The sequence below is a fragment of the Lucilia cuprina genome, chromosome 6 (assembly GCF_022045245.1).
Source record: "Lucilia cuprina isolate Lc7/37 chromosome 6, ASM2204524v1, whole genome shotgun sequence".
Taxonomy (NCBI): Eukaryota; Metazoa; Arthropoda; class Insecta; order Diptera; family Calliphoridae; genus Lucilia; species Lucilia cuprina.
Window position 1 is genome coordinate 8446073 of NC_060954.1, and position 27773 is coordinate 8473845.

General features: G+C 32.2%; 4 protein-coding genes and 1 long non-coding RNA gene across 7 annotated transcripts in view; 2 read left to right on the top strand and 3 right to left on the bottom strand.

Moving 5' to 3' along the window:
- LOC111688262 overlaps positions 1-4812 on the bottom strand; it is a 41767-nt gene extending 36955 nt beyond the window's left edge. For both annotated transcript variants that reach the window (XM_046954841.1, XM_046954842.1), the window contains exons 1-7: positions 4607-4812; positions 4443-4531; positions 4221-4351; positions 1044-2430; positions 890-971; positions 723-815; positions 294-338 (exon numbers count right to left, since the gene is read on the bottom strand). In XM_046954841.1, the coding sequence (XP_046810797.1) occupies positions 294-338; positions 723-815; positions 890-971; positions 1044-2430; positions 4221-4351; positions 4443-4531; positions 4607-4622 (1843 nt within the window). In that variant the 5' untranslated portion in view covers positions 4623-4812. The remainder of the gene's footprint in view (positions 1-293; positions 339-722; positions 816-889; positions 972-1043; positions 2431-4220; positions 4352-4442; positions 4532-4606) is intronic.
- Positions 4813-6482: 1670 nt separating this feature from the next.
- Positions 6483-22443, bottom strand: LOC111688265 (SR-related and CTD-associated factor 4). 2 transcript variants are annotated; one of them, XM_046954840.1, is made up of 9 exons: positions 22088-22443; positions 19448-20050; positions 18948-19271; positions 17031-17186; positions 16814-16900; positions 13529-13808; positions 8479-9684; positions 7803-8051; positions 6483-7734 (listed from the first exon to the last, which is right to left on the bottom strand). In XM_046954840.1, the coding sequence occupies exons 1-9, from the start codon at positions 22115-22117 to the stop codon at positions 6668-6670; spliced, it is 4002 nt and encodes a 1333-aa protein (XP_046810796.1). In that variant the 5' UTR covers positions 22118-22443; the 3' UTR covers positions 6483-6667. The 2 variants fall into 2 exon arrangements, with proteins under 2 accessions (XP_046810796.1, XP_023306518.2); XM_023450750.2 differs by lacking the exon at positions 18948-19271 and having other exon boundaries at positions 22088-22441.
- Positions 22444-22787: 344 nt separating this feature from the next.
- LOC111688260 lies at positions 22788-24232 on the top strand. The gene is made up of 2 exons (XM_023450744.2): positions 22788-23575; positions 23695-24232. The coding sequence occupies exons 1-2, from the start codon at positions 22945-22947 to the stop codon at positions 24117-24119; spliced, it is 1056 nt and encodes a 351-aa protein (XP_023306512.2). The 5' UTR covers positions 22788-22944; the 3' UTR covers positions 24120-24232.
- Positions 24121-24934, bottom strand: LOC111688261 (U6 snRNA-associated Sm-like protein LSm1). The gene is made up of 3 exons (XM_023450746.2): positions 24717-24934; positions 24471-24655; positions 24121-24408 (listed from the first exon to the last, which is right to left on the bottom strand). The coding sequence occupies exons 1-3, from the start codon at positions 24769-24771 to the stop codon at positions 24235-24237; spliced, it is 414 nt and encodes a 137-aa protein (XP_023306514.1). The 5' UTR covers positions 24772-24934; the 3' UTR covers positions 24121-24234.
- Positions 24935-26114: 1180 nt separating this feature from the next.
- LOC124420824 lies at positions 26115-26920 on the top strand. The gene is made up of 2 exons (XR_006941391.1): positions 26115-26450; positions 26848-26920. It is a non-coding gene; the product is annotated as an uncharacterized LOC124420824 (long non-coding RNA).
- The last annotated feature ends 853 nt before the right edge of the window (positions 26921-27773 follow it).

Here is a 27773-nt window from a genome sequence, read left to right on the forward strand (position 1 = left end):
CTATTTCTGTTCTATTTAAGTTCTAGTTCGCTTCTGGATCAGTTTTCAGTTGAGTCCTTGAGTAAAGTTTTTGTTGAGTTCTATATAATTTTTAATTTAGTTCTCGCTCAGTATTAGTCTATGGTCTAGTTTTTAGTATAGTGTAGTGTCTATCGTTAATTTATAGTTTAGTCTATAGGCTGGTCTGTAGTATAACCTATAGTGAAAACAAAAGTCTTGTCTATAGTCTAATCTAAAGTCTAGTCTATAATATTTTCTCAGATTTATAACATGTTCAACTATTATGGACTTACCTAAAAGATCATTATTAGGTTCATCATCGGAGTAATAATCATCATCTAGTAGAAAGAAATTAAAAAGAAAAGATTTTTTATTTAGATTTTAATACATAAAAATGGCAAAAAAGTTTTGAATAATGGCCCCTATTCTGCATTCTTCAATTTGAATCGAAATTTTCTCCGTTTGGCAACTTTGGTATTCTGTATTTCGGTTCGACTCTCCGCAACATAAACAACAATTTAGAAAAACGTTATTACGATCGAAATGCATTGAATGCATTGAAACGAAATGGAATTGCTTCTTCATTTTCATTCAGATTCAGTTTTTTGTTGTAATAACTATTTTCGATTCATTGCGTAACTGAATGCGAACGTAAATGTAATCGAAATGCAGAATAGAGGTGAATGAAATTTATGAGAAATTGTTGTTATCTCGAAACTTACTACCAGAGTTGTAGTCATAATCAAATGGATAATCATAACCGAATGGATAATCAAAATCATCATCATCATCGTCGAAATAAACATCGTCATCATCTATAATATAAAAAGAAAATATTGAAAATTTTTTAAAATTTACAAAAAAGTTTTACTCAATAATTAACACATACCATCATGAAAAAAGTTAAATAATTTTTTAAAATCTCGATCTAATGTTATTTTAAGTACATCTGAAGATTTTATATTATTTTCCTAAAATGATGAGATAAAAGAAAATATTTAAAATCTTATAAAACTATTACTTTGGAAATAAATTTTACTTACCTCAGTTAAAGCTTCAAATTGAGCTTTAAAAGTTAGTGTTAGATGTAAGGGATACGTGCGATTACCACGATCATGTTGTTCCTGCAACAATTTTAAGGCATTACGCACAAAATCTGTTGTTATGTTATCACAAAAAGTTAAATGGAGACGTTTAAGTTGTACACTATGTTCTAGAAGTGCTAAAACGCCCTGATCGCTAATATCATCACAGCCATTTAAATGCAATTCTTCTAATTCACTTAACACTGAGAATTTTTCCAAACATTTATCATCGACAGCATCATTATCAATGCCTAATAATTTTAATTTTTCCAATTTAGCCACCAGTGCAGCGATATCCTCATTAAAATAACATAATTCTTGTAATTTTAATTCTTCCAAATTATTCGCTTGATATTGTGTTAAATTTTTGTAAAACTCCTCCGCTATGACAATACCCTCATTATCCGTAATTTCCAATTGCTTAAGTTTGGGCAATTTAGTAAGACAATTGAAATTCTCTTCGATAGTGGAAAATTTAAGAGTTTCCAAGTTAATAAGATATTTAAGAATATGTTCATAATCTGATTTTTTCAAACGATCACAAGAACGTATATCAAGGTATTGTAAATTTTTTAGATTTTCACAAAGTTTTTTAAAGTGAAATGAGTTGAGTTGATGACAACCGCTTAGCGATAGCATTTCCAGGCCAACCAGCATATTAAGATGTTTACCATTTAAAGAGCCATCATCTAATATATGTAAACATTTTAAATTTTTCAATGTTTGTAGGATTTTTATTAAGCCCACATTTACATCTACATTATTTAAATGTAATTCTTTTAGTTGTGTCATTTTTGCAATTAAAGAACGTAATTTGTTAACATGCAAATCATTGCTTTCGATTTTAAGTGTTTCGACATTTGTACAAAATGTTCCCAGAAATCTGATAATACTAATAATCTCTGTATGTGACTTAAGAAAAGCATATTTAAAATCAATCATCAAACTCTTAACTTGTGCACCCACTATCTGTAGAAATACTTTTGATTGAAATTGTGTTAAGGTGGCGAAAAGTTCCGTATTTAAATTGACATATTTATGTAGTGAAATCATTTTGAAAATTTCACAAAAACGTTGACAGCTGAGAGCAAAATGTATTTGATCATTGAGTGTTAGCATTTTACAAATATATTCCAGACAATCATCGTTTAAATTGAATATTAAAGAATTCTGTTCACATGAAAAACTTGTATTACTGCAGGCTGCTTCGTTTAGTAGTTTAGCATCATTAGAATATCCATTTAGTAGTTGTATAGTATTTTGACCATTTGGTTGATACCAACTCTTGCAGGGTTGTACCGATATAAAACGATTCATAAAGTGAAAGTTTTTTCTTTGTAAAACTCTGTGGAAATTGTTTGAGAAAACAACTTATAAGATATATTTCTATTGGAATTGTTTGTAGAAAGATTATTGTCTAGAGAAAAGTCTACTCTGGAAAGGTAAAAATCTAAAAGAAATATCTAGTAGGAAGTTAGTTTTAATAGAAATGTATATTAGAAACATTTAGCTTGGAAATGCGTCCCAGGAACAGGATTTTTTTTAACGATATAAGTGTTGGAAAGTTTTTGCTGTATAGAAAAGTATCTCAGAAAGATAATTTTGTAGTTGTTGTTGTAACAGGTTGGCTGTAACTGAATGTACTTTCCTAGGGAAAAAAACTTTTGGTGGATACAGCTGTTGCTGAATTGACAATTTTTAGGCGATTGAGAATCAAGTCGTTCCGGAGCGGAGATACAATTGTTGTGGGAACGAGATAATTTTGTATAGAAATGTCCCCCCCGGGGGCATGTTACCTTGACGAGACCTCCGCCTTGGTGTTATTGCAATCCCGGGGTATATAGAGGTGGCCAATACCTTCAATCTGACCGGGATTGAAAAATTGGTTACAGTCTACTGTTTGGCTTAGTCCTTGCATAGATTGCCAGAGGTCAGACCAGAGCACCGCATAATCTGGTACTAAGGGTGGCCAGTTTCCCGCAGGATATGTCCTGGCTGGTCAGTTGGTTGAGGTTCTTTCGGGATCCACGTAGTGGCTGTGGTTTAAACCCAAATTCGCGGGAAAAGTAAGTGTCGGTTAAAACACTGATGCATGATAATAGTCAATATTTCGGGATAAGTTCGGTGCTGTTGCCGAAAAACAACAGATACCCCACAGAGGAGTGACTGTGGGACTAAGCGTTGGAAATGGGTTGGAGTCAATTGTATATGATACGGAGTGAATGTAGAGGTATGCGGGCCTCACCCACCCGTATATCTAAATGAGTGTGTCGTATGTTTTTCTCTATGAATGTGTCGAATAAATGAGATGTGTACTGGGTTGAATGATGACGGATGAAAGGTATCATATACAAGTGATACCGATTAATTTTCCTTCCTTGTCCAGATATGTTCAGAGTATACTCTGTTCATATCAGACTTGCCACAGCGTGTCACTGTGAGTAAGAACAATGTCTACGGCTTATTGATGGATCGTGCTTCGGTCCACCGTTGCCGAATCAACAGAGCCATAGTAGTATGGTTGTCTTTCAACGTGACTACTTTGGCAAGAGATTAGATAGCTCGAATACTCCAGCAAAGTACTTGCGCAAGGACCGGTCATAGCCAATGTGCAAAAATTGCCACCTGAGTCTTCATTGAAGACAAAGGGCGATGGTAGACCGTTCTCAAGTCTACCCTGTGGATGAGAAAGACCACCGTGGGATAAGGCCGACACGGCAGGTGCTCACGTTAAAACTCTCGACAGTCTGTATAGAAATGTGTGTTAGAAAGATAATTTTGTTGGGAAATGGCTCTCAGAAAGAAATGTTAAAAAAAATGTCAAAGGAAGATAAATTTTATAGAAATGTATATAAGGAAGTACCTTCTGTGTGGTATTGTGTCTTAGGAAGATACTTTAGTATAGAAATTTGTGTCAGTAAGATAGTTTTACATAGAAATGTGTATCAGGAAAAGTATATTTATAGAAATGTGTGTTAGAAAGAAATTAGGAACACATTTTTCATGAGAACTCTATGTCCCGGCAAAACAATTTTTATAGAATTGAGTCTACTTATATCGAAACATGTTTCAGGAAGACTTATTTCTGTAGATATATCTCTTAGAAAAACATAAAAATTAATCAAATTTACTTACATGGCCGCCACCTTGGGATCAGCAAAATTGATAAAACAATTTTTACCTTTACCTTTGCCGTGGCCTAGAAAACCGACTTTTAAAACTTCACCAAATTCTCGAAAACATTTCGAAATATGCAATATGCTGGCCTGTAAATGTTTAAAAGCATATTTATTAATACCTTCAATAGACAGATGTATAACCAGAAACGGGGAGTCCCCGTTTATGGTTTCTACTCACACTTTTTGGTAAATTTCGTACGAATATATTATAAATTAATATATTATCCTCTGTAAAGGCTACATCACCAACCATATGATATTTTTCATCTTTAAACAGAAAATATTAGGATTTTAATATATAATTTTTTTGCAACATTATTTGCCTATTTGCTGCCTGCTTACCTTTGAGAAAATTCATTTTGTTTTCGTTTTTCAAGTGTATTTTAAATAAATCTTTTCTATTCGTGTGTTTTATTTAAACGATTTTAAATCAAATTGTCTGCTTTTTCCAATAATTTAAATTGAAATTCTTTAATTTCTTTGTATATTTTAGCAAATAGCAACGCACAACAAGGCGGGCAAGTACAAAGATCTCTGCGCCGACAAACTTTAAAGCTGAGGCGGCTGACTATAAAAATTTTGGTGGCGGCCTACTTACAACGGGAGTCGCTGTTTTTCTCTAGTAGCACTTCAAACAAAAAAGTGATGGTAGCAAACATGAGTTACGAAAAATACATTGTTGTTTGACAAACCACAATTTTGTAGGTCGTCAAACATATGTTTTTCAAATGAGACATCAAACAGAATATGTTTGAAGGAAATATTCCGCAAAAAAGTCGACTATTTATAAAATATTAAAAATCGAAAAATCGACTTTTAATTAAATGAAAAAAGTCGAAAAATCGACTTTTAACTAAATGCAAAAAGTCGACTTTTCATAAAATGCAAAAAGTCGAAAAGTCGACTTTTCGTTGCAACTATAGTTGGCAATACTAACTAAGTTAACTGAACTTAAAAACTGAAAAACACAATCATCGGTTAAAGTTTGCCTAAATTTGTTTCGTGTTTAATCTTACAGCAAGTTGAGCCTAGTTTAACATATGTTTTTCAAATGAGACATCAAATAGAATATGTTTGAAGGAAATATTCCGCAAAAAAGTCGACTATTTATAAAATATTAAAAATCGAAAAATCGACTTTTAATTAAATGAAAAAAGTCGAAAAATCGACTTTTAACTAAATGCAAAAAGTCGACTTTTCATAAAATGCAAAAAGTCGAAAAGTCGACTTTTCGTTGCAACTATAGTTGGCAATACTAACTAAGTTAACTGAACTTAAAAACTGAAAAACACAATCATCGGTTAAAGTTTGCCTAAATTTGTTTCGTGTTTAATCTTACAGCAAGTTGAGCCTAGTTTAACTGAGTAGTAAGAAACCCGCCCTTTAAATATTAAGTTTTTCTTCCGAATTCATTATTTTATTCTTTTTGTTAATTGTGTGATCTCACTGATAACTGAAAAACTAGGTTTAAACAAAGAATGTTGATTATCCTTATCAGAAAAACCCGCCCTTAGTATTTTAATGAAACAATAACAATAATAAAAACAACAGCTTAATTTTTACGTTTTGTTTTTTTTTCTTTTATTGTTATAGATTTTCTTTTCTTCTTTAAATGTGATTAATATTAATGCTTAAGTTCTTCTTTTGTTTTATAATTTAAATAATTTTTTCTTTTTCTTTTTATTAAAACTTTATAGTTTGCAAAGAAATAAAAAAAAATGCTGGGTTTTTAGCAATTGTGGAAAATACAAAAGAGAAAAAACGAGGAAATTTCGAAGAGCAACAATAGAAGAAGAGAGCAAAAGGAAAAAAAATGTTAGTAATAAAACTAATTAAACAAATTTTGCCGTATTATAAATTAATATGTATTTAGAATTGTTTTCGAATGAAAAATTAAAAACAAATTGCGGGTTTTTTTTCGGTATTAAATAAAAATTACATACATATTTTATAACACTTAAATAATGTATAGTTACATAATAAAAAAAAGAACTTATGTAATGTTAAGAAATTATAATAAAAAAGAAATGTACGATTTTGGAAAGATGTAAATGAAAGAACCAATCAATTTAGCAAAGATTTAAATTCTGTTTTACTTTTATGTTCAAAAAAATTAAATAATTGTATTTTAAATTTCTTTTAGCTTTTAATATATGTATTACTAAATTAATATAAGAGGGAAGAGGGAATTACAAATTATTAAATTGTTTTGTTTTTATTTAATTGTGTGTCCTTTTTGTTTACTGAGTTTTATAATTAAATTAATATACATTTAAAATCTCTTTTCTTTTTCTTTTCATTCTTGTGGGAGAATTTATGTTACTAAATTGTTCTAGTTGTTGTTGTTGTTGTTGTTTAACTCTTGGCCATGGCACTGAAGGCAGGCTTTAGTATATTTGCTGTTTAAGCTTCTGCAGCAGTTTCAGCAGCAACAGTTTCAGATTTACTGTCAGCAGTCACCACTGTTTCATTACTACTTGTTGTAACAGATTCTATTGCTTTGTTGTTGTTGCTGGTGTTATTAGTGGCTGCTGGTTTTTGTTCAACTTCCGCCTTAGTTTCTGTTGGTTTCTCAGCTACTGCTGCTGCCGGAGCTGTTGCTGTTTTAGCAGTCTCTACTGCTGGTGGTTTCACTGTGTCGGCGGCGTTTGTCGTCGTCGTTTCATTAGTTTTCTTATTGGCGGCCTTAGGTGCCGGTAGTTCATCATAAAGTGGTGTTGCAGATTTAGTATTTTTATCACCCTCTTCTGTGGCTACTGCAGCTGCTGCTGCTGGTGGCATGTTAACTGTTTGAGGTTTAGACGCTTTAGTTTCATTGTCCTCTTTAATCTCCTTAGCATCTGTTTTCTGGTCATTGGCCTGCAGCGCTGGCTTATCCATTTGATCAGCCTCATTTTTACTACTGTTATCTGCGGTATTTTTAGCTATACTACTTATATCTTCGCTGGTTTTGGCTGTCTGTTCGGCTAATTGTTTCTTATCGTTTTTGCCATCATAATCCTCTAGCTCACGATCCCAATCTTCTTCGGTATCGCAAATACGTGCCTTTTTCTTGTTGTTCTCATCTCGTGACATACGACGACCACCACTGCCAGCTGATGGACCACGTCCAGCCCGATTGTCTCGTTCACTGTCATTGCGTTCACGTGCCGGGCCATTGGGTCCCCGACGACCACCTCTAGTATTATTGTCACGCATGTTAAAGCGATCAGCACTTCCCTCACGATCACGGAAGCGATTGCCACCAATACCTCCACCACGTCTTTTAAAACCACCTTCATCGCCTTCTTCGTCACTCCAATTGCCGCCATGGGGACCACCACCACCACCAGGCATACCATCACGACCACCACCAAAGGCTCCACCTCTACCGCCACGACCACCTCCGCGGCCACCACCGCGTCCTCGGCCTCTACCGCCAAAGCCTTCATTCATATCGCGATCAAATGGATTGTTTCTATTGAAAAATCCTAGAAATATTTTAAAAATTACAAATTGTTTTCTAGAAATTATAATAACAACTTTTTCTTTCACTTACCAGGTCCCTGTTGTCGCCCACCTTGTCCACCGGGACCACCTTGACCGCCACGCATAAACATGGGTGGTCCACCCCCGCCTGGACCTCCTCTTTGATTAAACGCATTTGGTGGAGGTATACGCATTTGCATTAAATTTGTCGGCTGATTAAAGCGATTTTGCATGTTGGGATGAAAATCGCCGCCGCCACCATTAAAATTAGGGCCACCACCTCCACCACGTGGACCGGGTCCACCACGTTTGTCAAAATCTACAAAAAAAAAAAAACAAATAAAGTTATCACATATAGTTCAGTTCTAGTTCAGTGCTAGTTCAGTTCTAGTTCAGTTCTAGTTCAGTTCTAGTTCAGTTCTAGTTCAGTTCTAGTTCAGTTCTAGTTCAGTTCTACTTCAGTTCTAGTTCAGTTCTAGTTTAGTTCTAGTTCAGTTCTAGTTCAGTTCTAGTTCAGTTCTAGTTCAGTTCTAGTTCAGTTCTAGTTCAGTTCTAGTTCAGTTCTAGTTCAGTTCTAGTTCAGTTTTAGTTCAGTTCTACTTCAGTTCTAGTTTAGTTCTAGTTTAGTTCTATTTCAGTTCTAGTTTAGTTCTATTTCAGTTCTAGTTTGGTTCTATTTCAGTTCTAGTTTGGTTCTATTTCAGTTCTAGTTCAACTTCAGTGCTACTGTAACAACTGTGACTTACCATTCATAAAATCAGGCCTATGTGGTCCTGCATTACGTGGTCCTGAGTCGCCGAAGTTATGAGGACCTCCTTGGCCACCATTCTCCCGCCATCTACCATCATTGACCTCTTCATCAGGCCCGACACCGCCTCCACGTCCTCCCCACCTAGAACCACCCGCGCCGCCACGATTGCGTTCACGCGAAAACGGTTCTCCTGCAGCTGCAGCTGAATTTTCACCACTTCCACCCGCAAATGCCGGAGGAGGTTGTGAGAAATTCATACCACTACCAGATGCTGCTGGTGGATTTGCTGAAGCCACTGTGGCACCTTCCTCATCTTCCATTTCAATATCCATCTGATCATCACTGGACACATTGGAAGCCATGGTTGAGGTTGGGGGTCCACCGGGTGGTGGTGGAAATTGTGTGGGATGTGGACCAGCCATGGGAGGCATATGTGGAGGACCCATTGGAGGGGCACCACCTGGTCCCGGCATACCAAAGCCCGGCATCATCATCATAGCATGAGGAGGCACTATATTCGGCGGCATGTGTATACCAGATATAGGCATGCCCATATGAGGAGGTCCCAACATGCGCGGCGGTCCGCCCATTGGAGGTGCCATTGAGAATTGACCCGGTACCATGGGTAACATGGGTGGTGGACCACCAGTAGGTGGAGGTCCTGGTGGTGGCTGTGTTGTATCTATGCCAAACATCATAGCTGGATTTCCACCGGGTGGTAAAACAGGCGGTGGTCCCGACAAACCGGCCGCACCAGGCAAATTAACATGCTCACCACTAACACCACCTTCTTTCAAACTCTTCATCTTGTTAATCTTCTCCTTCATCCAACTGGGCATGGAATCCTCATCAAACATACCACCCTCTTCGAGTGCATCAAAGTCGGTGTTCTCATCCAGTTTATTCCATGGTATATATGTAACACCCAGCTCCAAATCCCAGAAATCTTTCCATTCCTTACTCTTTACACCCTTACCGGCTGCCCATGATATGGTTATGGCTCTACCTTGCAGTTTATGATTCTTAAGACTCTGCATAGCTTTGTGGGCATCTTGGCGACGATTCATAACAATGAAAGCACAACCACGCGGTACTATTTGATCAATGCTCACAATATCACCATATTCACCGAAAGTATCAGATAATTCCTCTTGATAGACAAGTTTTGATAAATGTCCCACCCACAATGTGGTACTGCAAACTGTAATAAAAGAAAAAGAAAGGGAAAATTAGTTTTTGAATTTACAAAAAAAAAAAAAAATAAACAGTTATGAGACAAATTCAGCAGAGTTTGTTCTTTGGTAAAACCACGTGCAGTTGTTGAGGTTATGTTATTAGAACTAATAATATTTTTTTATAATTTTTATATTAAAATTTGTAAATAAACAGCACAGTGTTTTAATTGAATGGCTTAATAAATTTAATAAAATTTGTTCAATTATTATAATAACCATAACAGCAAGAATATTCTAATAGTTTCAACAATTTTTTAATGAGTAAACCCTGTATTGACTTCAAGTAACTGTTATAGATACGAGGAGCTAATATTCAATTAACTAGAAAATATATCTCATGTACTATATATAAAACTGTATAGGAAATTTAGCCAAATATTTTAGAAACAAAAAGGTCTAACAACAAATATATAAACACTTTTTTTTCAACACCACAACAACTACGAAAACTGTAGAAAAACGAGTTTCAAATTACACCACAAACTAGTCAATAGAATGTACTATAAACTAAACTATAGTCTAGACTAGTATATAGACAAAACTCATACTGGACTACATACTAGAATATAGATTAGAATAAAGACTACACTATAGCATAGAATATATCCTATATCTAGATTATATATATACCAGACTATATCCTATATCTAGATTATAATCAAAATTGCTATGTACTAGTCTACAGTCTACTTTATAGTCTAAAGTCTACACTTTATTCTAGTTTATAGTCTAGCCTTCAGTCTAGTTTATAGTCCAGTCTATAGTCTAGTCTAGAATCTAGTCTAGTTTATAGTCCAGTCTATAGTCTAGTCTATAATCTAGTCTATAGTCTAGTTTATAGTCTAGTCTATAGTCTAATCCATAATTTAGTAAAAACTCTAGTCTAGTAGTTATTCTAAAGTCAAGTCTATGGTCTTGTCTAAAGCCTAGTCTAAAGCCTAGTCTAAAGTCTAGTCTATAGTCTACTCTATAGTCTAGTTTATAGTCTAATCCATAGTCTAGTATTTACTTTAGCCCATAGTCTAGTTTATAGTCTAGTATATAGCCTAGTGTCTAGTCTATATTCTAGTCTATAGTCTAGTCTATAGTCTAGTCTATAGTCTAGTCTATAGTCTAGTCTATTCTTTAGTCTATTCTTTAGTCTAGTCTTTAGTCTAGTGTATAGTCTAGTCTACAGTCTAGTCTACAGTCTAGTCTACAGTCTAGTCTATAGTCTAGTCCATGGGCTAGTTTATAGTCTAATCTTTCGTCTAGTCTATAGTCTAGTCTACAGTCTAGTCTACATTCTAGTCTATATTCTAGTCTATAGTCTACTCTATGGTATGGTCTATAGTCTAGTCTAGAGTCTATAGTCTAATCTATAGTCTAGTCTATAGTGTAGTCTATAGTGTAGTCTATAGTGTAGTCTATAGTCTAGTCTATAGTCTAGTCTATAGTCTAGTCTATAGTCTAATCTATAGTCTAGTCTATAGTCTATAGTCTAGTCTATAGTCTAGTCTATAGTCTAGTCTATAGTCTAGTCTATAGTCTAGTCTATAGTCTAGTCTATAGTCTAGTCTATAGTCTAGTCTATAGTCTAGTCTATAGTCTAGTCTGTAGACTAGTCTATAGTCTAGTCTATAGCCTACTCTATAGTCTACTCTATGGTACGGTCTATAGTCTAGTCTATCGTCTAGTCCATGGTCTAGTTTATAGTCTAGTCTTGTTTATAGTCTATAGTCTACTATATAGTCTAGTCTAGTCTATAATCTAGTCTATAGTCTTGTCTATAGTCTATTCTATATTCTAGTCTATAGTGTAGTCTATAGTGTAGTCTATAGTCTAGTCTATAGTCTAGTTTATAGTCTAATCTATAGTCAAGTCTATAGTCTAGTTCATAGCCTACCCTTTAGTCTAGTTTTTAGTATATAGACAAGTCTTACCCTTATCATAGATAGTCATAGTCAAGAGACTTAGTAGTTACATATAATCCTAAGATGTAAGCCAAGATCAAATCATAATTTAAAAAAGGAAAGTGTACACCAGTCAACATATTCCACCAACATTTTACTTAATTCTATCTAATTTGTTCAATAACAACTTCAGTAATAATACTACTGAAACCATGTGATTACTATTTACCAGAAGACTAGAGACGAAAACGTGTAGAAAACATTATAGCAAAAACCACACGTCATAAACACTTTTGGACGTTCCCACGACAATTGGATCTTCGCTCAGGAACGACCCAAGTCATAACCACAGTCGAACTTTTGGATGTTAGTTTACATAATTTTGATCTTCCAAAGCGATATGCTTTGAGAGACTTGAAGAGACTACAACAAAATACATCGTTCCCTCAACAATTTTATCTTAGTTTGCCAACCCATCGGACAGTTGTTTCAACCGAATTTTTTTCCCCAGAAAATAACTATCGGTCAGAGTCATACTGTAGCAACAACAACAATATATTTAACTTTCGAATTTGAATCTTTTTGATGTGTTCGCTTTAGTCACTTATCTATGACAATTAGAAGATAGTAAACAAACTTGTGACAATCTTCTGTATTTTCTAGAAGTTACTTCTACATTACTTCTTTAATAATTATTTTTTCCCAATGAAAGTTTAGTTGTTTGCAATACCACGTGTAAGAATTTTATCACCTTATCGCTAGAAAGTTACTTATAGGTGACTTCAGCGATAAAAACACAAAATAAGGCAATATTTTGTTGTAAAATAAAATTTGCTCAACGACTAATTGCTAAACGAAGAAATCATGAGTTTTGAAACCTAATTGAAAACTACAATGACGAGTATTGGCCTATAAGTGTTAAGAGTTTAAACGACGACAAAAAAACAACAACCACAACAACACACACGTCATTCCAAAGAGCCACACTCTGTAAAAAAGAAAAGAAAAGGTTAATATTAGTGTAATATTTTAATAAAAAACAAAAGTTTTTAAAATTTGTTTTATTCTTAGAAAAAAATGTCGAATTTTGTAAAAATTGTTTGCCCCGGAGGAGCAAGGGGGGAGGAAACAAATTAGAAGTTTGTTTAGAGGTCATTTTTACTTTGTTAAAAGAAAGTTGCAAATTTGTGTTGCAAATGATAAACTTTTAAAGACTTTTTCAGCTTTATGCCCTCTGGGGTAATGAGACCACTCTCCTCATCCCCTCATTTCCATCAAAAATTTATATTTGATGGAATGAAAAGTCGCTTTTTAACAAAAAAACAAGACATTTTGTGAAGAAAATAGTTAGTCCAAAGTCCAAGAGGATGATTTGTATCATCAGAAGTGTAAGAAATTGGACAAAATCTTTTTTTTAGAAAATTAATTTTTTTGTATGAAAATTTTTCGAAAATAATGGAAATTTTGAAAATTTAATACAGAAGAAGTAGAAGAATGAATTCTTGTAAGAACTATGATTATGTTTCGAAATAGTTTGAAGAAAAATCTCAAGAAGTAGACAAAGTCTTCCAATTTTGTTTTCTAATCCAAATTTTTAGAAAACGAAGAAAATCTTTGGAAATTAAATACCAAAGAACTAAAAGAATGTGTTCTTTTAAGAAATTTGAAAACAAATCTTAAAATAATTTTGAAACTTTGACAAATTTCAAAATTAAAAAAAAAAAAACGCTGTAAGAAAAAAAGTTTTCATTAATTTCAATTTCCGAAGAAAAAAACCAAGAGATTTATAGAAAAAATAAACAAAATTTTCAAATCACACAGTATTTAAAAAATTTTGAATAATTTCAGCAAAATGTTTAAAATTTCTAAATAAATCTCAAGTTTTTTTCTACTTTTTTTCAAAATATTCCAACATTACCACTTAAATGATCCTTTTTAATCTCTGGAAGACCCTTTTTGCGGCGTTCACGTTCATGCTCACGATCCTTTTCCTTGTCACGATTGGTACGCTCACGATCCCTGGAATTGCGACGGCGATTCGAACGTGGTGAACGACTACGTGAACGAGAACGGCTACGTCCACGACGATTGCGACCTCCACGATCACGTGAACGGGAACGACTACGGCTGCGACGTCTCTTATAGCGGTCACGATCTGGTGTGGGACTACGTGAATCATTGCCATCCAAATTGATAACCTATATATGGTTTTTAAAAAGAGATTTAAAATAGATTGCAAAAAAAAAGAAACAAAAAAATGTAAAAAAATAAAAACTTTTAAAAGTAAAAAAAAAATATTTATGGAAAAAGGGTAGAGGAAAGGTGGAGTGGACATAGGGAAAGTTGAAGGGAATTAGGGAGAAGGTAAGTAAATAATAAAGTATGGAACAGTTTGTATAAAATATGTTCACAAAGTAAGAATGAACTATTTTGTTATGATTTTCATTTTTGTTTTTACACAAAAATGCTTTGATGAAGTTTTTTTTTTAGAATAGTCATTAATCTTTAGAGTTTACAACTCTATACTAGAAGTAATGTTTAGAGTGGTTATGCTCTTTGAAAGACGTTAGACGAGTGGTGTTGACGTGTGTGCTTGCTTTTTCGTTTTTATGTTTTTAATTATTCAATTTCAGAAAAATATTTAAAAAAAACCTTTTCTAACTCATTTATAAAAAATCTTTTTATTTGTTGTGGTGTTGACGTGGCGACCTTTTCTTTTTAAAGTTTTCATCACACTTTTTTATATAATAATTTGAGCAAATTTTCTTTTTGTTACAACAATCACTTGTGAAAAGTTTCCTTTTTTCTTGGCATAATTTGTTGAAAATATTTAACAATTAAAAAAAAAAAAAACAATTACTAATTTAAAACTTACCAGCTGTCTACTCAAACGTTGTTATACCTTCGGATCCGTACGGAATTTCTGTTTTTCTTTAACCTTACCTTTGGTGGTCAGTTTCATATGTTTTGATTTATATTCTTTCTTTAGAAAATTCCGACGACATTTTTTCATTTTACGTATTTTTTTTAATTAATAGATATTGATTAAAACATTAAATTTTAAATAAAATTTCAAGAATACTTTCATGTAGGGTGTTTTCCAAGAGTTTAACATAGCTGAGTCTGTTCTAAATTTTGAATTCATGTTTGTTTTTATTCGAATTCGTTTTTTAATTTAGTTCAGTTCTAGTCCTGTTTTAGTTCAGTTCTAGTTCAGTTCTAATTCAGTTCTAGTTCAGTTCTAATTCAGTTCTAGATCAGTTCTTGTTCAGTTCTTGTTCAGTTCTAGTTCAGTTCTACTTCAGTTCTACTTCAGTTCTAGTTCAGTAATAGTTCAGTTCAGTTCTAGTTCAGTTCAGTTCTAGTTCAGTAATAGTTCAGTTCTAGTTCAGTTCTAGTTCAGTTCTAGTTCAGTTCTAGTTCAGTTCTAGTTCAGTTCTAGTTCAGTTCTAGTTCAGTTCTAGTTCAGTTCTAGTTCAGTTCTAGTTCAGTTCTAGTTCAGTTCTAGTTCAGTTCTAGTTCAGTTCTAGTTCAGTTCTAGTTCAGTTCTAGTTCAGTTCTAGTTCAGTTCTAGTTTAGTTCTAGTTCAGTTCTAGTTCAGTTCAGTTCTAGTTCAGTTTTAGTTTATTTCTAGTTCAGTTCTAGTTCAGTTCTAATTCAGTTCTAGTTCAGTTCTAGTTCAGTTCTAGTCCTGTTTTAGTTCAGTTCTAGTTCAGTTCTAATTCAGTTCTAATTCAGTTCTAGTTCAGTTCTAGTTCAGTTCTAGTTCAGTTCTAGATCAGTTCTTGTTCAGTTCTTGTTCAGTTCTTGTTCAGTTCTAGTTCAGTAATAGTTCAGTTCAGTTCTAGTTCAGTTTTAGTTTAGTTCTAGTTCAGTTCTAGTTCAGTTCTAATTCAGTTCTAGTTCAGTTCTAGTTCAGTTCTAGTTCAGTTCTAGTTCTAGTTCTGTTCTAGTTCAGTTCTAGTTCAGTTCTAGTTCAGTTCTAGTTCAGTTCTAGTTCAGTTTTAGTTCAGTTCTAGTTCAGTTCTAGTTCCGTTCTGGTTCTGTTCTGGTTCTGTTCTGGTTCTGTTCTGGTTCTGTTCTGGTTCTGTTCTGGTTCTGTTCTGGTTCTGTTCTGGTTCTGTTCTGGTTCTGTTCTGGTTCTGTTATGTTTCTGTTCTGGTTCTGTTCAGGTTCTGTTCAGGTTCTGTTCAGGTTCTGTTCTAGTTCTGTTCTAGTTCTGTTCTGGTTCTGTTCTGGTTCTGTTCTGGTTCTGTTATGGTTCTGTTCTGGTTCTGTTCTGGTTCTGTTCTAGTTCTGTTTTGGTTCTGTTATGGTTCTGTTTCCGAATTTAAAAATGTTAACTGAACTTTTTATCTCCAATCGAAAAAAACTAACTCGAATAGAATCGAAACACAAACCCAAATGTTTTTTTCCTATAATCACTATTTTTCTTAAATGACCTTTAACATTTTAAAACATAAAATAATTTTCTTTAATCATCATACAATACTTTTTTTTTAATTTAGTAAATCTTAAGGGTTTCAGAAAACATCTGCACAAAGTTTATACAACTTATCTTGATTGTAAGTGTTAAACTTTTTATGGGGATCATCTCTATTCAATATTTTTTTTATTTGTAACTTATTTATTGTATTTGTATATGGATAATTTTGTTGTTTGAATTCAAAACGTATAACAACATAAGGTATTAATGCTGATTGATTTTCATTGCTTAAGTTTTCTTTTTTTTTTGTTTCTTTGTTATTTTAGTTAATATTTTGTTTCATAATTTAACAACTGCACGTCAGCACAAATAAATAGAAATTATAAGTTTTGGTTTTCTTTGGAATTTTTCAAAAAAAATGAAAAAATTATAAAGTTTGGTTTAATTTTTTTTTTTTGTAAGAAAATATTGCCTATAATTTCTCTTTATATTGTGGTAATGAATGGTATATATTATTTTTTTAATAAACATTTATATATAAATATTTAATGAGAAAAAAGTATAAAAAGTTATAGAAAATAAAAAAGTTTTAAGATGTTTTTTAAAGAGTTTTTAAAAGTAAACTCTTGTGTTTGGAAAAACTTACAAATGGATTTCTTTTACTTTTTATATTTTTTTCACATTAAAAAAATATATATAGAAACAAATCTTTGTTTGTAAATAAAAAAATTAATAATAAAAAATAGTTTTTAAAAAAAATACTTTAAAATTTGGTACCTCAATTTTTTGTTCCTCCGAAACGAATTCCACTTCTTTATTAAAATCATTAGCATCTTGATTACCAGAACTAGAAGAGGCTGAATTCTATAAAATAAAATATATAAAAAGGAAGAAATAAACAAAAAAAACCAAATAAAAAATTGTATTAATTTTTAAAAAATATTCTCAAATCTTTAGGTTTCAAAAGTAAATAAATAATTTCAGATAACTTTACCTTTAAAACATTTTGTAAATGTTTTTCAAAAGCCTCTTCTTGTAAACGTAAATTGTGTTGTTGCTTGTCGTCTTGTTTGAATTTAGTAAAATTTTGCAATGTTTGCAATTGACGTAAAACATTGGGATCATTTAATAATTGTTTTAGATTATTATTCTAGAAGAGAAGAATAAAAAGTTTAAATTAAATTGTGCTTAATATAAAAATTTAAATTAAAAAATAAAATGATTTAAACTGAAAAAACATAAGAAAACAAATTTAGAAATTTTGGTGTGAAATATTGATTTAGTTCTAGTTTAATACAAAATCGGTTTTAGTTCAGTTCAAGATTAGTTCTAATTCTAGTTAAGTTCTAGCTCAGTTTTATTCTAATTATGTTCTAGTTCTATATCAGTTTAAGTTCGGTTGTAATTGTGTTCTAGATATGTTCTTTTTGTTCCAGTTTTCTTCCAGTTTTGTTCTAGTTCTGTTCTGTTCTAGTTCTGTTCTGTTCTAGTTCAGTTCTAGTTCTAGTGCAGTTCTAGTTCTAGTTCAGTTTTAGTTCAGTTCAGTTCAAGTTCAGTTCTAGTTCAGTTTTAGTTCAGTTCTAGTTCAGTTCTAGTTCAGTTCTAGTTCAGTTCTAGTTCAGTTCTAGTTCAGTTCTAGTTCAGTTCTAGTTCTGTTCTAGTTCTGTTCTAGTTCAGTTCTAGTTCAGTTCTAGTTCAGTTCTAGTTCAGTTCTAGTTCAGTTCTAGTTCAGTTCTAGTTCAGTTCTAGTTCAGTTCTAGTTCAGTTCTAGTTCAGTTCTAGTTCAGTTCTAGTTCAGTTCTAGTTCAGTTCTAGTTCAGTTCTAGTTCAGTTCTAGTTCAGTTCTAGTTCAGTTCTAGTTCAGTTCTAGTTCAGTTCTAGTTCAGTTCTAGTTCAGTTCTAGTTCAGTTCTAGTTCAGTTCTAGTTCAGTTCTAGTTCAGTCCTAGTTCAGTTTTAGTTCAGTTCTGGTTCTTTTCTAATTCTGGTCTAGTTCTTTTTTAGTTCTGTTCTAATTTGGTTCTATTATGTTCAAGTTCAGTTCTAGTTCAATTCTATTTCTATTCTAGTTCAAGTTCAGGTCTAGTTCTGTTTTGGTTCAGTTCTTGTATAATTCTATTTCAGTTCTAGATCAAGTTCAGTTCTAGTTCTGTTTTGGTTCAGTTCTAGTTCAGATCCAGTTTAGTTCTAATTCAGTTGTAGTTCAGTTCTAGTTCTGTTCTGTTCTAGTTATGTTCTAGTTCTGTTCTAGTTCTGTTCTAGTTCTGTTCTAGTTCTGTTCTAGTTCTGTTCTAGTTCTGTTCTAGTTCTGTTCTAGTTCTGTTCTAGTTCTGTTCTAGTTCTGTTCTAGTTCTGTTCTAGTTCTGTTCTAGTTCTGTTCTAGTTCTGTTCTAGTTCTGTTCTAGTTCTGTTCTAATTCAATTCTATTTCTATTCTAGTTCTGTTCTAGTTCTGTTCTAGTTCTGTTCTAGTTCTGTTCTAGTTCTGTTCTAGTATGTTCTAGTTCTGTTCTAGTTCTTTTCTAGTTTTGTTCTAGTTTTGTCCTAGTTCTGTTCTAGTTCTGTTCTAGTTCTGTTCTAGTTCTGTTCTAGTTCTGTTCTAGTTCTGTTCTAGTTCTGTTCAAGTTCTGTTCTAGTTCTATTCTAGTTCTGTTCAAGTTCTGCTCTAGTTCTATTCTAGTTCTGTTCTAGTTCTGTTCTAGTTCTGTTCTAGTTCTGTTCTAGTTCTGTTCTAGTTCTGTTCTAGTTCTGTTCTAGTTCTGTTCTAGTTCTGATCAAGTTCTGTTCTAGTTCAAATTCAATTGAAAAACAAAAGGATAGAAATAAATTTGCAAAAAAAAAACAAAAACAAACAAAAGCAACCAAATAAATAACATAAATATCTAATAAAAAATAAATTATGTTCATTAGTTACATCTAACAGATTACTGGACTTCTTGGGTGAAGTACCACATTCATCACTGCTATCTTCATCGTCTGCAATATGATGACCATCATCGTAATCATAATCATGAGAGCTACGTTGATATTTACTATAAGTTTCGGGATGATGAATTTTTATCGATTCCAAAGTTGATTTCGAAGAATGTTCACCGCGTGATTTAGAAGTTGAGGCCATAGCGGTGGCATTATTATTATTATTATTGTTATTATTTGAACGCTTACTATTGTGTTGCTTATGTTCTAATTGTCTCAATGAGTTGTTAGTGTTGCGTGATCTTTCGTGAGGACTTACAGACTATTTAAAAGAACACATAGACAGTGTAACAAAAACAACAAACGCATTGTTAATTAAAGCAGAGAAGTGAAAGGAGAAGACACAAGACATACATTTTTATGAATGTTATGTTAGTAAGACGTTAGGATTAATACATATTATAAATTATGTAGGAAAAGATATTAAGCTTAACTTACCGATAAATCAGCCAAACCACTGGGTGGTAATTTATCATCCGCTTGGGAACCAGCACTACCTACACCACCGCCCATACTTATATCCATCGAACTACCAGAAGTATTTAAACCTCCATTCGCTTGAGATGCTGATATATCTCCTATACTTATGTTACCCGAACCACTGGGACCCGATGAACTGGCTGCAGCACCCGGTGGAGGCATTGAGTAAATTGGATGATTTGGATCGGCTAAATCGAATATTGGCTGTATAACATCGGGAGCAAAAACATTATTCTTTTGCCATAGATTCAATACACGTATTATGCGACTTTTATCTTCTGGAGCACAACGAAATAAGTTTGCAAAAGTTTCTTTCATATTGCGGGCGAAACGTGGCGCAAATACATCTTTTTCAGCACCATATTGATGACGAGATTGTCGCACTATCGAATCGATAACATATAGACCGGGTACTTTATATTCTGGTTTACATTTCAATATAAATTTCTCCACACTTTGTACAACATGTTTGTAGAATTTTATGGCTCTCATTGCAGCTCTTGTGATGGCAGCCATTTTAGCCTTTGATATAGGCGGTTTACTTTCGTAGAGCCCAGAAAGCTGAAATGTGAAAAAAAGGTTAGAAAAGATATTAAATTTTAAATATATTTAAGGCTAGATATACACAGATAGATAGTTCTATTTCATTTTTGGTTCAATTCTAGTTAAGGTTCAGTTCTAGTTAGTTCAGTTTTCGTTCGGATCTAGTTTAATTTTAGTTCAGTTCTAGTTAGTTCAGTTTTCGTTCAGATCTAGTTCAATTTTAGTTCAGTTCTAGTTAAGTTGTAGTTCAGTTTTCGTTCAGTTCTAGTTTAGCTCTAGTTCAGTTCTAGTTCAGTTCTAGTTCAGTTCTAATTCAGTTCTAATTCAGTTCTAGTTCAGTTCTAGTTCAGTTCTAGTTCAGTTCAAGCTCTGTTCTAGTTCTGTTCTAGTTCAGTTCTAGTTCAGTTCTAGTTCTGTTCCAGTTCAGTTCCAGTTTAGTTCTAATTCAGTTCTAGTTCAGTTCTAGTTCAGTTCTAGTTCAGTTCTAGTTCAGTTCTAGTTCAGTTCTAGTTCAGTTCTAGTTCAGTTCTAATTCAGTTCTAGTTCAGTTCTAGTTCAGTTCTAGTTCAGTTCAAGCTCTGTTCTAGTTCTATTCTAGTTCAGTTCTAGTTCAGTTCTAGTTCAGTTCTAGTTCTGTTCTAGTTCAGTTCTAGTTCAGTTCTAGTTCAGTTCTAGTTCAGTTCTAGTTCAGTTCTAGTTCAGTTCTAGTTCAGTTCTAGTTCAGTTCTAGTTCAGTTCTAGTTCAGTTCTAGTTCAGTTCTAGTTCAGTTCTAGTTCAGTTCTAGTTCAGTTCTAGTTCAGTTCTAGTTCAGTTCTAGTTCAGTTCTAGTTCAGTTCTAGTTCAGTTCTAGTTCAGTTCTAGTACTGTTCCAGTTCAGTTCCAGTTCAGTTCCAGTTCAGTTCTAGTTCAGTTCTAGTTCAGTTCTAGTTCAGTTCTAGTTCAGTTCTAGTTCAGTTCTTGTTCAGTTCTAGTTCAGTTCTAGTTCAGTTCTAGTTCAGTTCTAGTTCAGTTCTAGTTCAGTTCTAGTTAATTTCTAGTTCAGTTCAAATTCAGTTCTAGTTCATTTCTAGTTCAGTTCTATTCTATTTCTAGTTCAGTTCTAGTTTAGTTCTAGTTTATTTCTAGTTTTGTTCTAGTTCAGTTCTAGTTCAGTTCTAGTTCAGTTCTAGTTTAGTTCTAGTTTAGTTCTAGTTCAGTTCTAGTTCAGTTCTAGTTCAGTTCTAGTTCAGTTCTAGTTCAGTTCTAGTTCAGTTCTAGTTCAGTTCTAGTTCAGTTCTAGTTCAGTTCTAGTTCAGTTCTAGTTCAGTTCTAGTTCAGTTCTAGTTCAGTTCTAGTTCAGTTCTAGTTCAGTTCTATTTCATTTCTAGTTCAGTTCTTGTTCAGTTCTAGTTCAGTTCTAGTTTAGTTCTTGTTTAGTTCTAATTCAGTCCTAGTACTGTTCTAGTTTTGTTCTAGTTCGTTTATGTTTGAATTCCAGTTCAGTTCTTATTTAATTTAAATTAATTCTTGTAATAATAATAATAATAATAATAATAATAATAATAAATACAATAATATTAAAATAATATAAAATTTCTACATCCCTCCCCTCGAAAATCTCTCCTAATTATACTTGAAATGCCCAATTTGGTGGTAAATAATTCCCACATCTGGCTACACTGAATAAGAATGAATGCGAGAAAACGGTAAACAAGCAAAAATTAAAAAGCACACAACAAAATACATGAGAAGTTATCAAAATACAATTATTGATAAATAATAAATAAATATCTTAATAAAAAAGATAACCAGAAAATATTTCTTAAAAACTTCTAATCCTTCGTTAAATCTCTTTTGGGACGCAAACCAATAAGGGTTTTAAATTGAGCATTAGCCATCATAGTAAGGCCAACAAACAACACACACTGACAAACGTGGCCTGTTTTAACTATTTCTACACAAACGCCGACTATTTGCTTTTAATCGTTTTTTTTCTTGGACACAAATATTTATGTAATAAATGCTTTACAATAAAACTGGAAATTTATTTTATTTAATAATTACTTATAACTTACCTCATTATTAAACGCCACTACGTTTTCCATTTTTTGTCTTTTTTTCCTTTACAGATTTCTTCTGGTTTCGTCGTTGTCTAACGTCAAGAAGAAAAAAATCTTGCAAGCAGCCTCAATTAAGCAAAAAAAAATATCTTCTTTGTACACTTTTAAAAAGTAGTCTTGTTTTTCCTTGCACTTATTTTCTTATATATTTTAAAATATACATATTTATTTTATATATTTTCATTAAATATACACTTTAAGTTTGTGTTTTTATATAAATTAATAGATTTATGTTTAATATTAACACTTTTTTTCAAAGAAAAACTTTCCACAAGAAATTTTTTCCATCAACCGTGTGAATTTTTTCTTTTCTCAAGCAGACACAAAAAGGAAGAGTAAAAGAATAAGGCAAAATGGCGATTTCTAAACAGTGTTGTATAAATTTTGTCAAATTGTACACAGGGTTGTAATTCATATGCATTTGGTAAGCAAGTTGATATGGCAGCACAAAATAAAAATAATGATTAACGGTATTGTGGGGATATATATTGAACTGTTTAATTTAGTTTTTAAAAAGATTATATAAAACTTACTTGAATTTATATACTTTTTTATTACACTGTTTGTTTTATTGTTTACATTACCTCATTTGGTTTGCCATTCCCAAATATTATTGGCATCCCTTTGTAATTAAACCATCATTGGATAGTTTAACCGAGGTGGCAGCACTTATATATAAACTTAACGCCATTTTTCTAATGGAATGACGTAAATTTTTTTGTTTTTAACAATTCATACGTAAATACGCTAGTACGACACGTAAAAAAATACTGAAACAGTAAAAATATATTTGAAAATTTTTTAAATTTGCCATGACGTCGAACCATAGGCCCTTGGAGGAAGGTGACATCGAGCTAATCGATCGTGTGCGTGCATCACCTTGTCTCTACAATACAAAAGATCCCAATTTTCGTTTGATATATAAAAAGGAACAAGAATGGCAGGCCGTAGCCGATGGTCTAGCCATGACCCATTGGGAGGCTCGTAAACGTTGGACAGTGCTTAGAGATCGTTATGCTCGCGAGTTAAAACAATTAATTTTACATCCCGATAGTACGGAATATGGTAAAAATGATTTTTTCCTACGTATGGATTTCATAAGGAACTATGTTAAGAAACGGGAAGTGAAAAGAAAACGTTGCAACTCACAAGGTGTAAAACCGAAAGAAACGGATAAAGCTAGACCCGTCAAACTGTATAAAGCTGAGTCGGATGGGTCTAATTATGAAACGGATTATATGTCTCAAACGGAAAAAAACTATATACTTGATGATAGTCAGGATGCTTCATCGACGGGTAAATACAGTTATGTAGAGCAATTATCACAGAATGATATGGAAGTGAACGAAGAAGTGCCGTCTGAACATCAACAGGCAAATCAAATACAAGAAGAGGAACAAGAGGAACATTGTGGCGAACAGGAATATCATGATTATGTGGAAGGTAAGTATTAATAAGTTTGTGATCAGACTAGAAACAACTGAGTAGACTACAGCCTAAACTGTAGACCATACTATGGGATATTCTATTATAATAAATCTTTTTATCTTTATACAACCTAGATACATCTGCGGTCTACGAAGCAGTTGAGGAGGACCCTGAAAATCTTACCCATAATGAAACAGATTCCAATTACTTGCTGGCGCCTTCAGTTAGTAATGGTTCTGTTGGTGCTGGTGCTGACAACAATGTTATAGTTAAACCAGAATGTAATAATATTGTTGATGGTTACAATATTTCCGTGCAAGAAGAGCAATTGTGTAGTGCACCACCACCACCCCTCGTACATTCACAACAAAAAACGGTTATACAAAATACCAGCCGGGATACTAACTCACCAATATCGACGCCCGATACTGAAGAATATTTCTCCAAAACGATAGCCTCCTATTTGAGACAGCTCTCGCCAAGACATAAAATTAAGGCTAAAGTGGAAATGATGCAAATTATTGAAAAGTTCATAGAATTAGAAGAAGCAAAGTTGTAAAAATCAGTAAAATTTTTAATTAGTTTTAAGTGTAAAAAAAACTTAGTTTAAGTTTTGTACATAAGAAAAATCAGTGTTATATTTTAATAAAAAAATATATTGTATTATTAAAAATCTAACAAAAATCTTCATTGATTATATCGGCATTAACCGCTAGACCACGTTCCTTTAAAGCTTTCGATATTAGGCGATGTTTTTCCTGACGTTGTTCTTGTTCTCGTCTTTGGGCATCGAGTATCTCATCTACAGATATTTCCTTTAAAGGTAATTTCGATTCTTTCTCACGATCCTAAACAAAAATTTTAAGTTATTTCCATGTAGCTTTTTAGCTTATCAGTTAGCACAACTTACGATTTCTCCCAGCAAGACAACATTTTCTCCACGTATTATAAAAACTCCCCGGGGTATGTCTCCATACTCATTGCCAACGTGTATACGTTCTATGGTACGATGTAGCACCAGATTGGCAAACTGATCTACCGATCGTAAATAGCCTATTAAAGTGCGACCATCTCTTAATAAAACCATTAGTTTTTCTAAAAATAATTTTATTTAAATATTTCTTTATTTTTTAAGTTTTTTTTTCTTTTCACTTACTATCCACCTCTTCCAGTAGATGAGCAGTGCCGGCTAAAGGATTTAAATCATCCATATTTTTTGTGTTCGTTTATATAATATAATTAAGTAAATGCAATTTAAGTTTTAAAAGTTTAGTTTTCGGTTTAAATTATAGAGTTTTTAAGTTATTTTTATTAATATTAATTTAATTTTCTAACATTTTGCTTAATAAACAACAATGACAATAGTAAGAATGAACAAGTCAAAACAAAATTATACAAAAATGGTTAATAGTTAGCAGAGCTGTTTATTTAGGTATTCAACATATTTGACAGCAAACAAAATAAAGTGGTGAATATAAAATGTCGGGAAAATGTAATAAATTATGGGGGGAATTCTATATTAAAAAGGTGGGTATGTCGTTTAAAAATATGTAGTTGTTTTGACCTAGTTCACACTGGGAAACTTTTGTAGAGAAACTTTTGATTTTGTGTGAAAGAGATGGTTGATATTTCTTTCTCTTTCTCTCACACGCAAAAATCAAAAGTTTCTCTACAAAAGTTTTTTTAGTGTGAACCAGGTCATTCTATAAAAAACTAGGGTTCTATAGTTGAAACGAAAAGTCGACTTTTCGACTTTCAGCATTTTATGAAAAGTCGACTTTTTGCATTTAGTTAAAAGTCGACTTTTTGCATTTAGTTAAAAGTCGATTTTTCGACTTTTTTCATTTAATTAAAAGTCGATATTTCGACTTTAAATATTTTATAAATAGTCGACTTTTCGACTTTTTCCGACTTTTTTCGACTTTTTCCGACTTTTCGACTTTTTCCGACTTTTCAACTTTTTTCGACTCTTTCCGACTTTTCGACTTTTTTCCGACTTTTTTGGAACAAAATAGTGGACTTCGACTTTTTTTGACAAAAAGTCGGTTGTTCGATTATTCGAAAGTCGATTTATAGAACCCTATAAAAAACTGTTGTTATTAATTGTCGGTTCACACTAGGAAACGGAAACTTTTCATTCGTACAAAAACAAATCAATGGAATGTATAACTGTCATACAAAAGGTTATATAGAAAACTTTTTATAGAGAAACATAGAGATATATTTTAATTTAGAAAAAAACTATTTCACACAACAAACTGTTATACTGAAATCATTTGATAAAAGAAATTTATTTGCAAAACATTTAATATAACTGTTATACGCAACAAAAATATTATTGTATAATAAAGAAATTTTCAATAAAAATCTGTTATACTAATCCAGTCTATAGTTTAGTATATAGTAAAGTTTACTTTATAGTCTATAATACTATAAGAAAACCCATTCTAATAGAAAAACCATGAAAAGAGTAATATTATAACAATTTCTCCATTACTAAGTTAAAATCTCATTTTTGGGGAACAATAACAAAAAACTTAACATATGGCAACATTTCCCCCACACAACATGTCACACATTTCCACCACACTCTCCATCAAAAAAGTAGACAAAAAGAAAATAAAAAAATCTTTGAGAACATCGGATCAAGTGTAAAATAGAAGATTATTTAATTTTTTTATTCGGGCAAAAGTATTTCAGAAAAAAAGAAGCAAGCAACCTCTTGCAAGAAAAGAATTCACAACAATAATAAGAAAAAAAATCACGAAGTTTCTACGAAAACGACTTAAAAATTATAAAAATAATACAAGTTCAAACGAAATTACATAAAATTTAATGCAAAATACAAGTGAAAAAGCTAAAAATTATTAAATTTATTATAGATTATAAGGTAATCAAACATAAAATCATTAAATGAAAAGTGAAAATTTCACGAGAGTTGGATGATTTAAAAAAAAAGCAGCAGCAGAAGTGAAAAAAACACATACAGGGTGTCTAAGGCCTATTAAATCGTTGGTATTGTGTATATTTTGTATAGAAAAAACAGACGAGTCATACTTTGTGCAATTTTTAAGCACGATTGTGTAATACAATAAATAATAAATAGAAATTAGTGAAGTGTAAATATTTAACAATAAAATTCGAAATGAAAGTTTTGCAAGGCAGTTAATCTGATAAGAATTGAAATTTTATATGAAAATAATACATATTATTGGAAAAATCAATTTTCTAATTGTTTGCCAACTTTTCTTTTCTAAATTTTTTTTGTGTGTTGTTTCATTTTTCAGCTAACACATAAAAAAACAAAAGCAAATCCTTAAAAACGGGTTAAGTTAATTACAACAAAATGAATACTTTCGTCAAAAACTACCGGAAAAGTGGTATTTCCACACACATGGTTCTGCCCTCAAAGAAATGTGAGTACATTACCAAATGAAAATATTTGTTTATTTTATTGCAATAAGTCTAAAAATCTTACTTTTTGGTGTAAAAGAAAATTTTCCATTGTAAGAAAATAAAAAAAAGGAAAAAACAACAACATAACATCTTCGTGTTTGACGAGAACAAAAAAAATAAGAATGACGTGTGTGTGAGAGTTTGTTGTTTTGTTATTGTTTTTTTTTGTCATAATATTACGAATGTCAAAAGAGTTGCCAGACCCTATACCGGTTTAGAGACCGGTCTGCCAAATTACATGTAAACTTTACATTTAAATTGTAAAGTTCTAAATAAATTTTTAAAATTAAAGTATATTAATTAATTATTAAGAATAGTTGTTGCAAACATCTGTTATTTGTTTTTCTTTTTTTGCCTGTTATTCTTCTGTTTTTGTTGTTCTTCTGTCTAATTCGAATATACAATTTGTCAAGTCTAAAAATTAGCGCTTATCAAATTAAGTTTTTTTATGCTTATTCATTTGTTATTTAGTTTTTTTTAAAGATTTTCTTTTTTTAAATTTGATAATAATTTGGTTTGTGTTAGTATTTCTTATGATTTAAACGTTTGTGCATTTTCAATTGTTCAATTAAAATTCTTGTTAATGTTAGTTATTTGAATATCTTTTGAAAGGAACTGGAACGGAACTGGAACTGAACTGGAACTAAATTAGAACTGAACTAGAACTGAACTAGAGCTGAACTAGAACTGAACAAGAACTGAACTAGAACTGAACTAGAACTGAACTAGAACTGAACTAGAACTGAACTAGAACTGA

Coding starts and splice junctions, on each gene's coding strand:
- LOC111688265 (XM_046954840.1), bottom strand. CDS start 22,117: ATGGAAAACGTAGTGGCGTTTAATAATGAG. Junction 16,901..17,030: donor ATTTACAAAATGTTTTAAAG/GTAAAGTTATCT, acceptor TTTATTTTATAG/AATTCAGCCTCTTCTAGTTC. Junction 7,735..7,802: donor TGGGCGACAACAGGGACCTG/GTAAGTGAAAGA, acceptor AAATATTTCTAG/GATTTTTCAATAGAAACAAT.
- LOC111688260 (XM_023450744.2), top strand. CDS start 22,945: ATGACGTCGAACCATAGGCCCTTGGAGGAAGGTGACATCGAGCTAATC. Junction 23,576..23,694: donor ATATCATGATTATGTGGAAG/GTAAGTATTAAT, acceptor TATACAACCTAG/ATACATCTGCGGTCTACGAA.
- LOC111688261 (XM_023450746.2), bottom strand. CDS start 24,771: ATGGATGATTTAAATCCTTTAGCCGGCACTGCTCATCTACTGGAAGAG. Junction 24,656..24,716: donor TCTACTGGAAGAGGTGGATA/GTAAGTGAAAAG, acceptor AATTATTTTTAG/AAAAACTAATGGTTTTATTA. Junction 24,409..24,470: donor TTGTCTTGCTGGGAGAAATC/GTAAGTTGTGCT, acceptor ATTTTTGTTTAG/GATCGTGAGAAAGAATCGAA.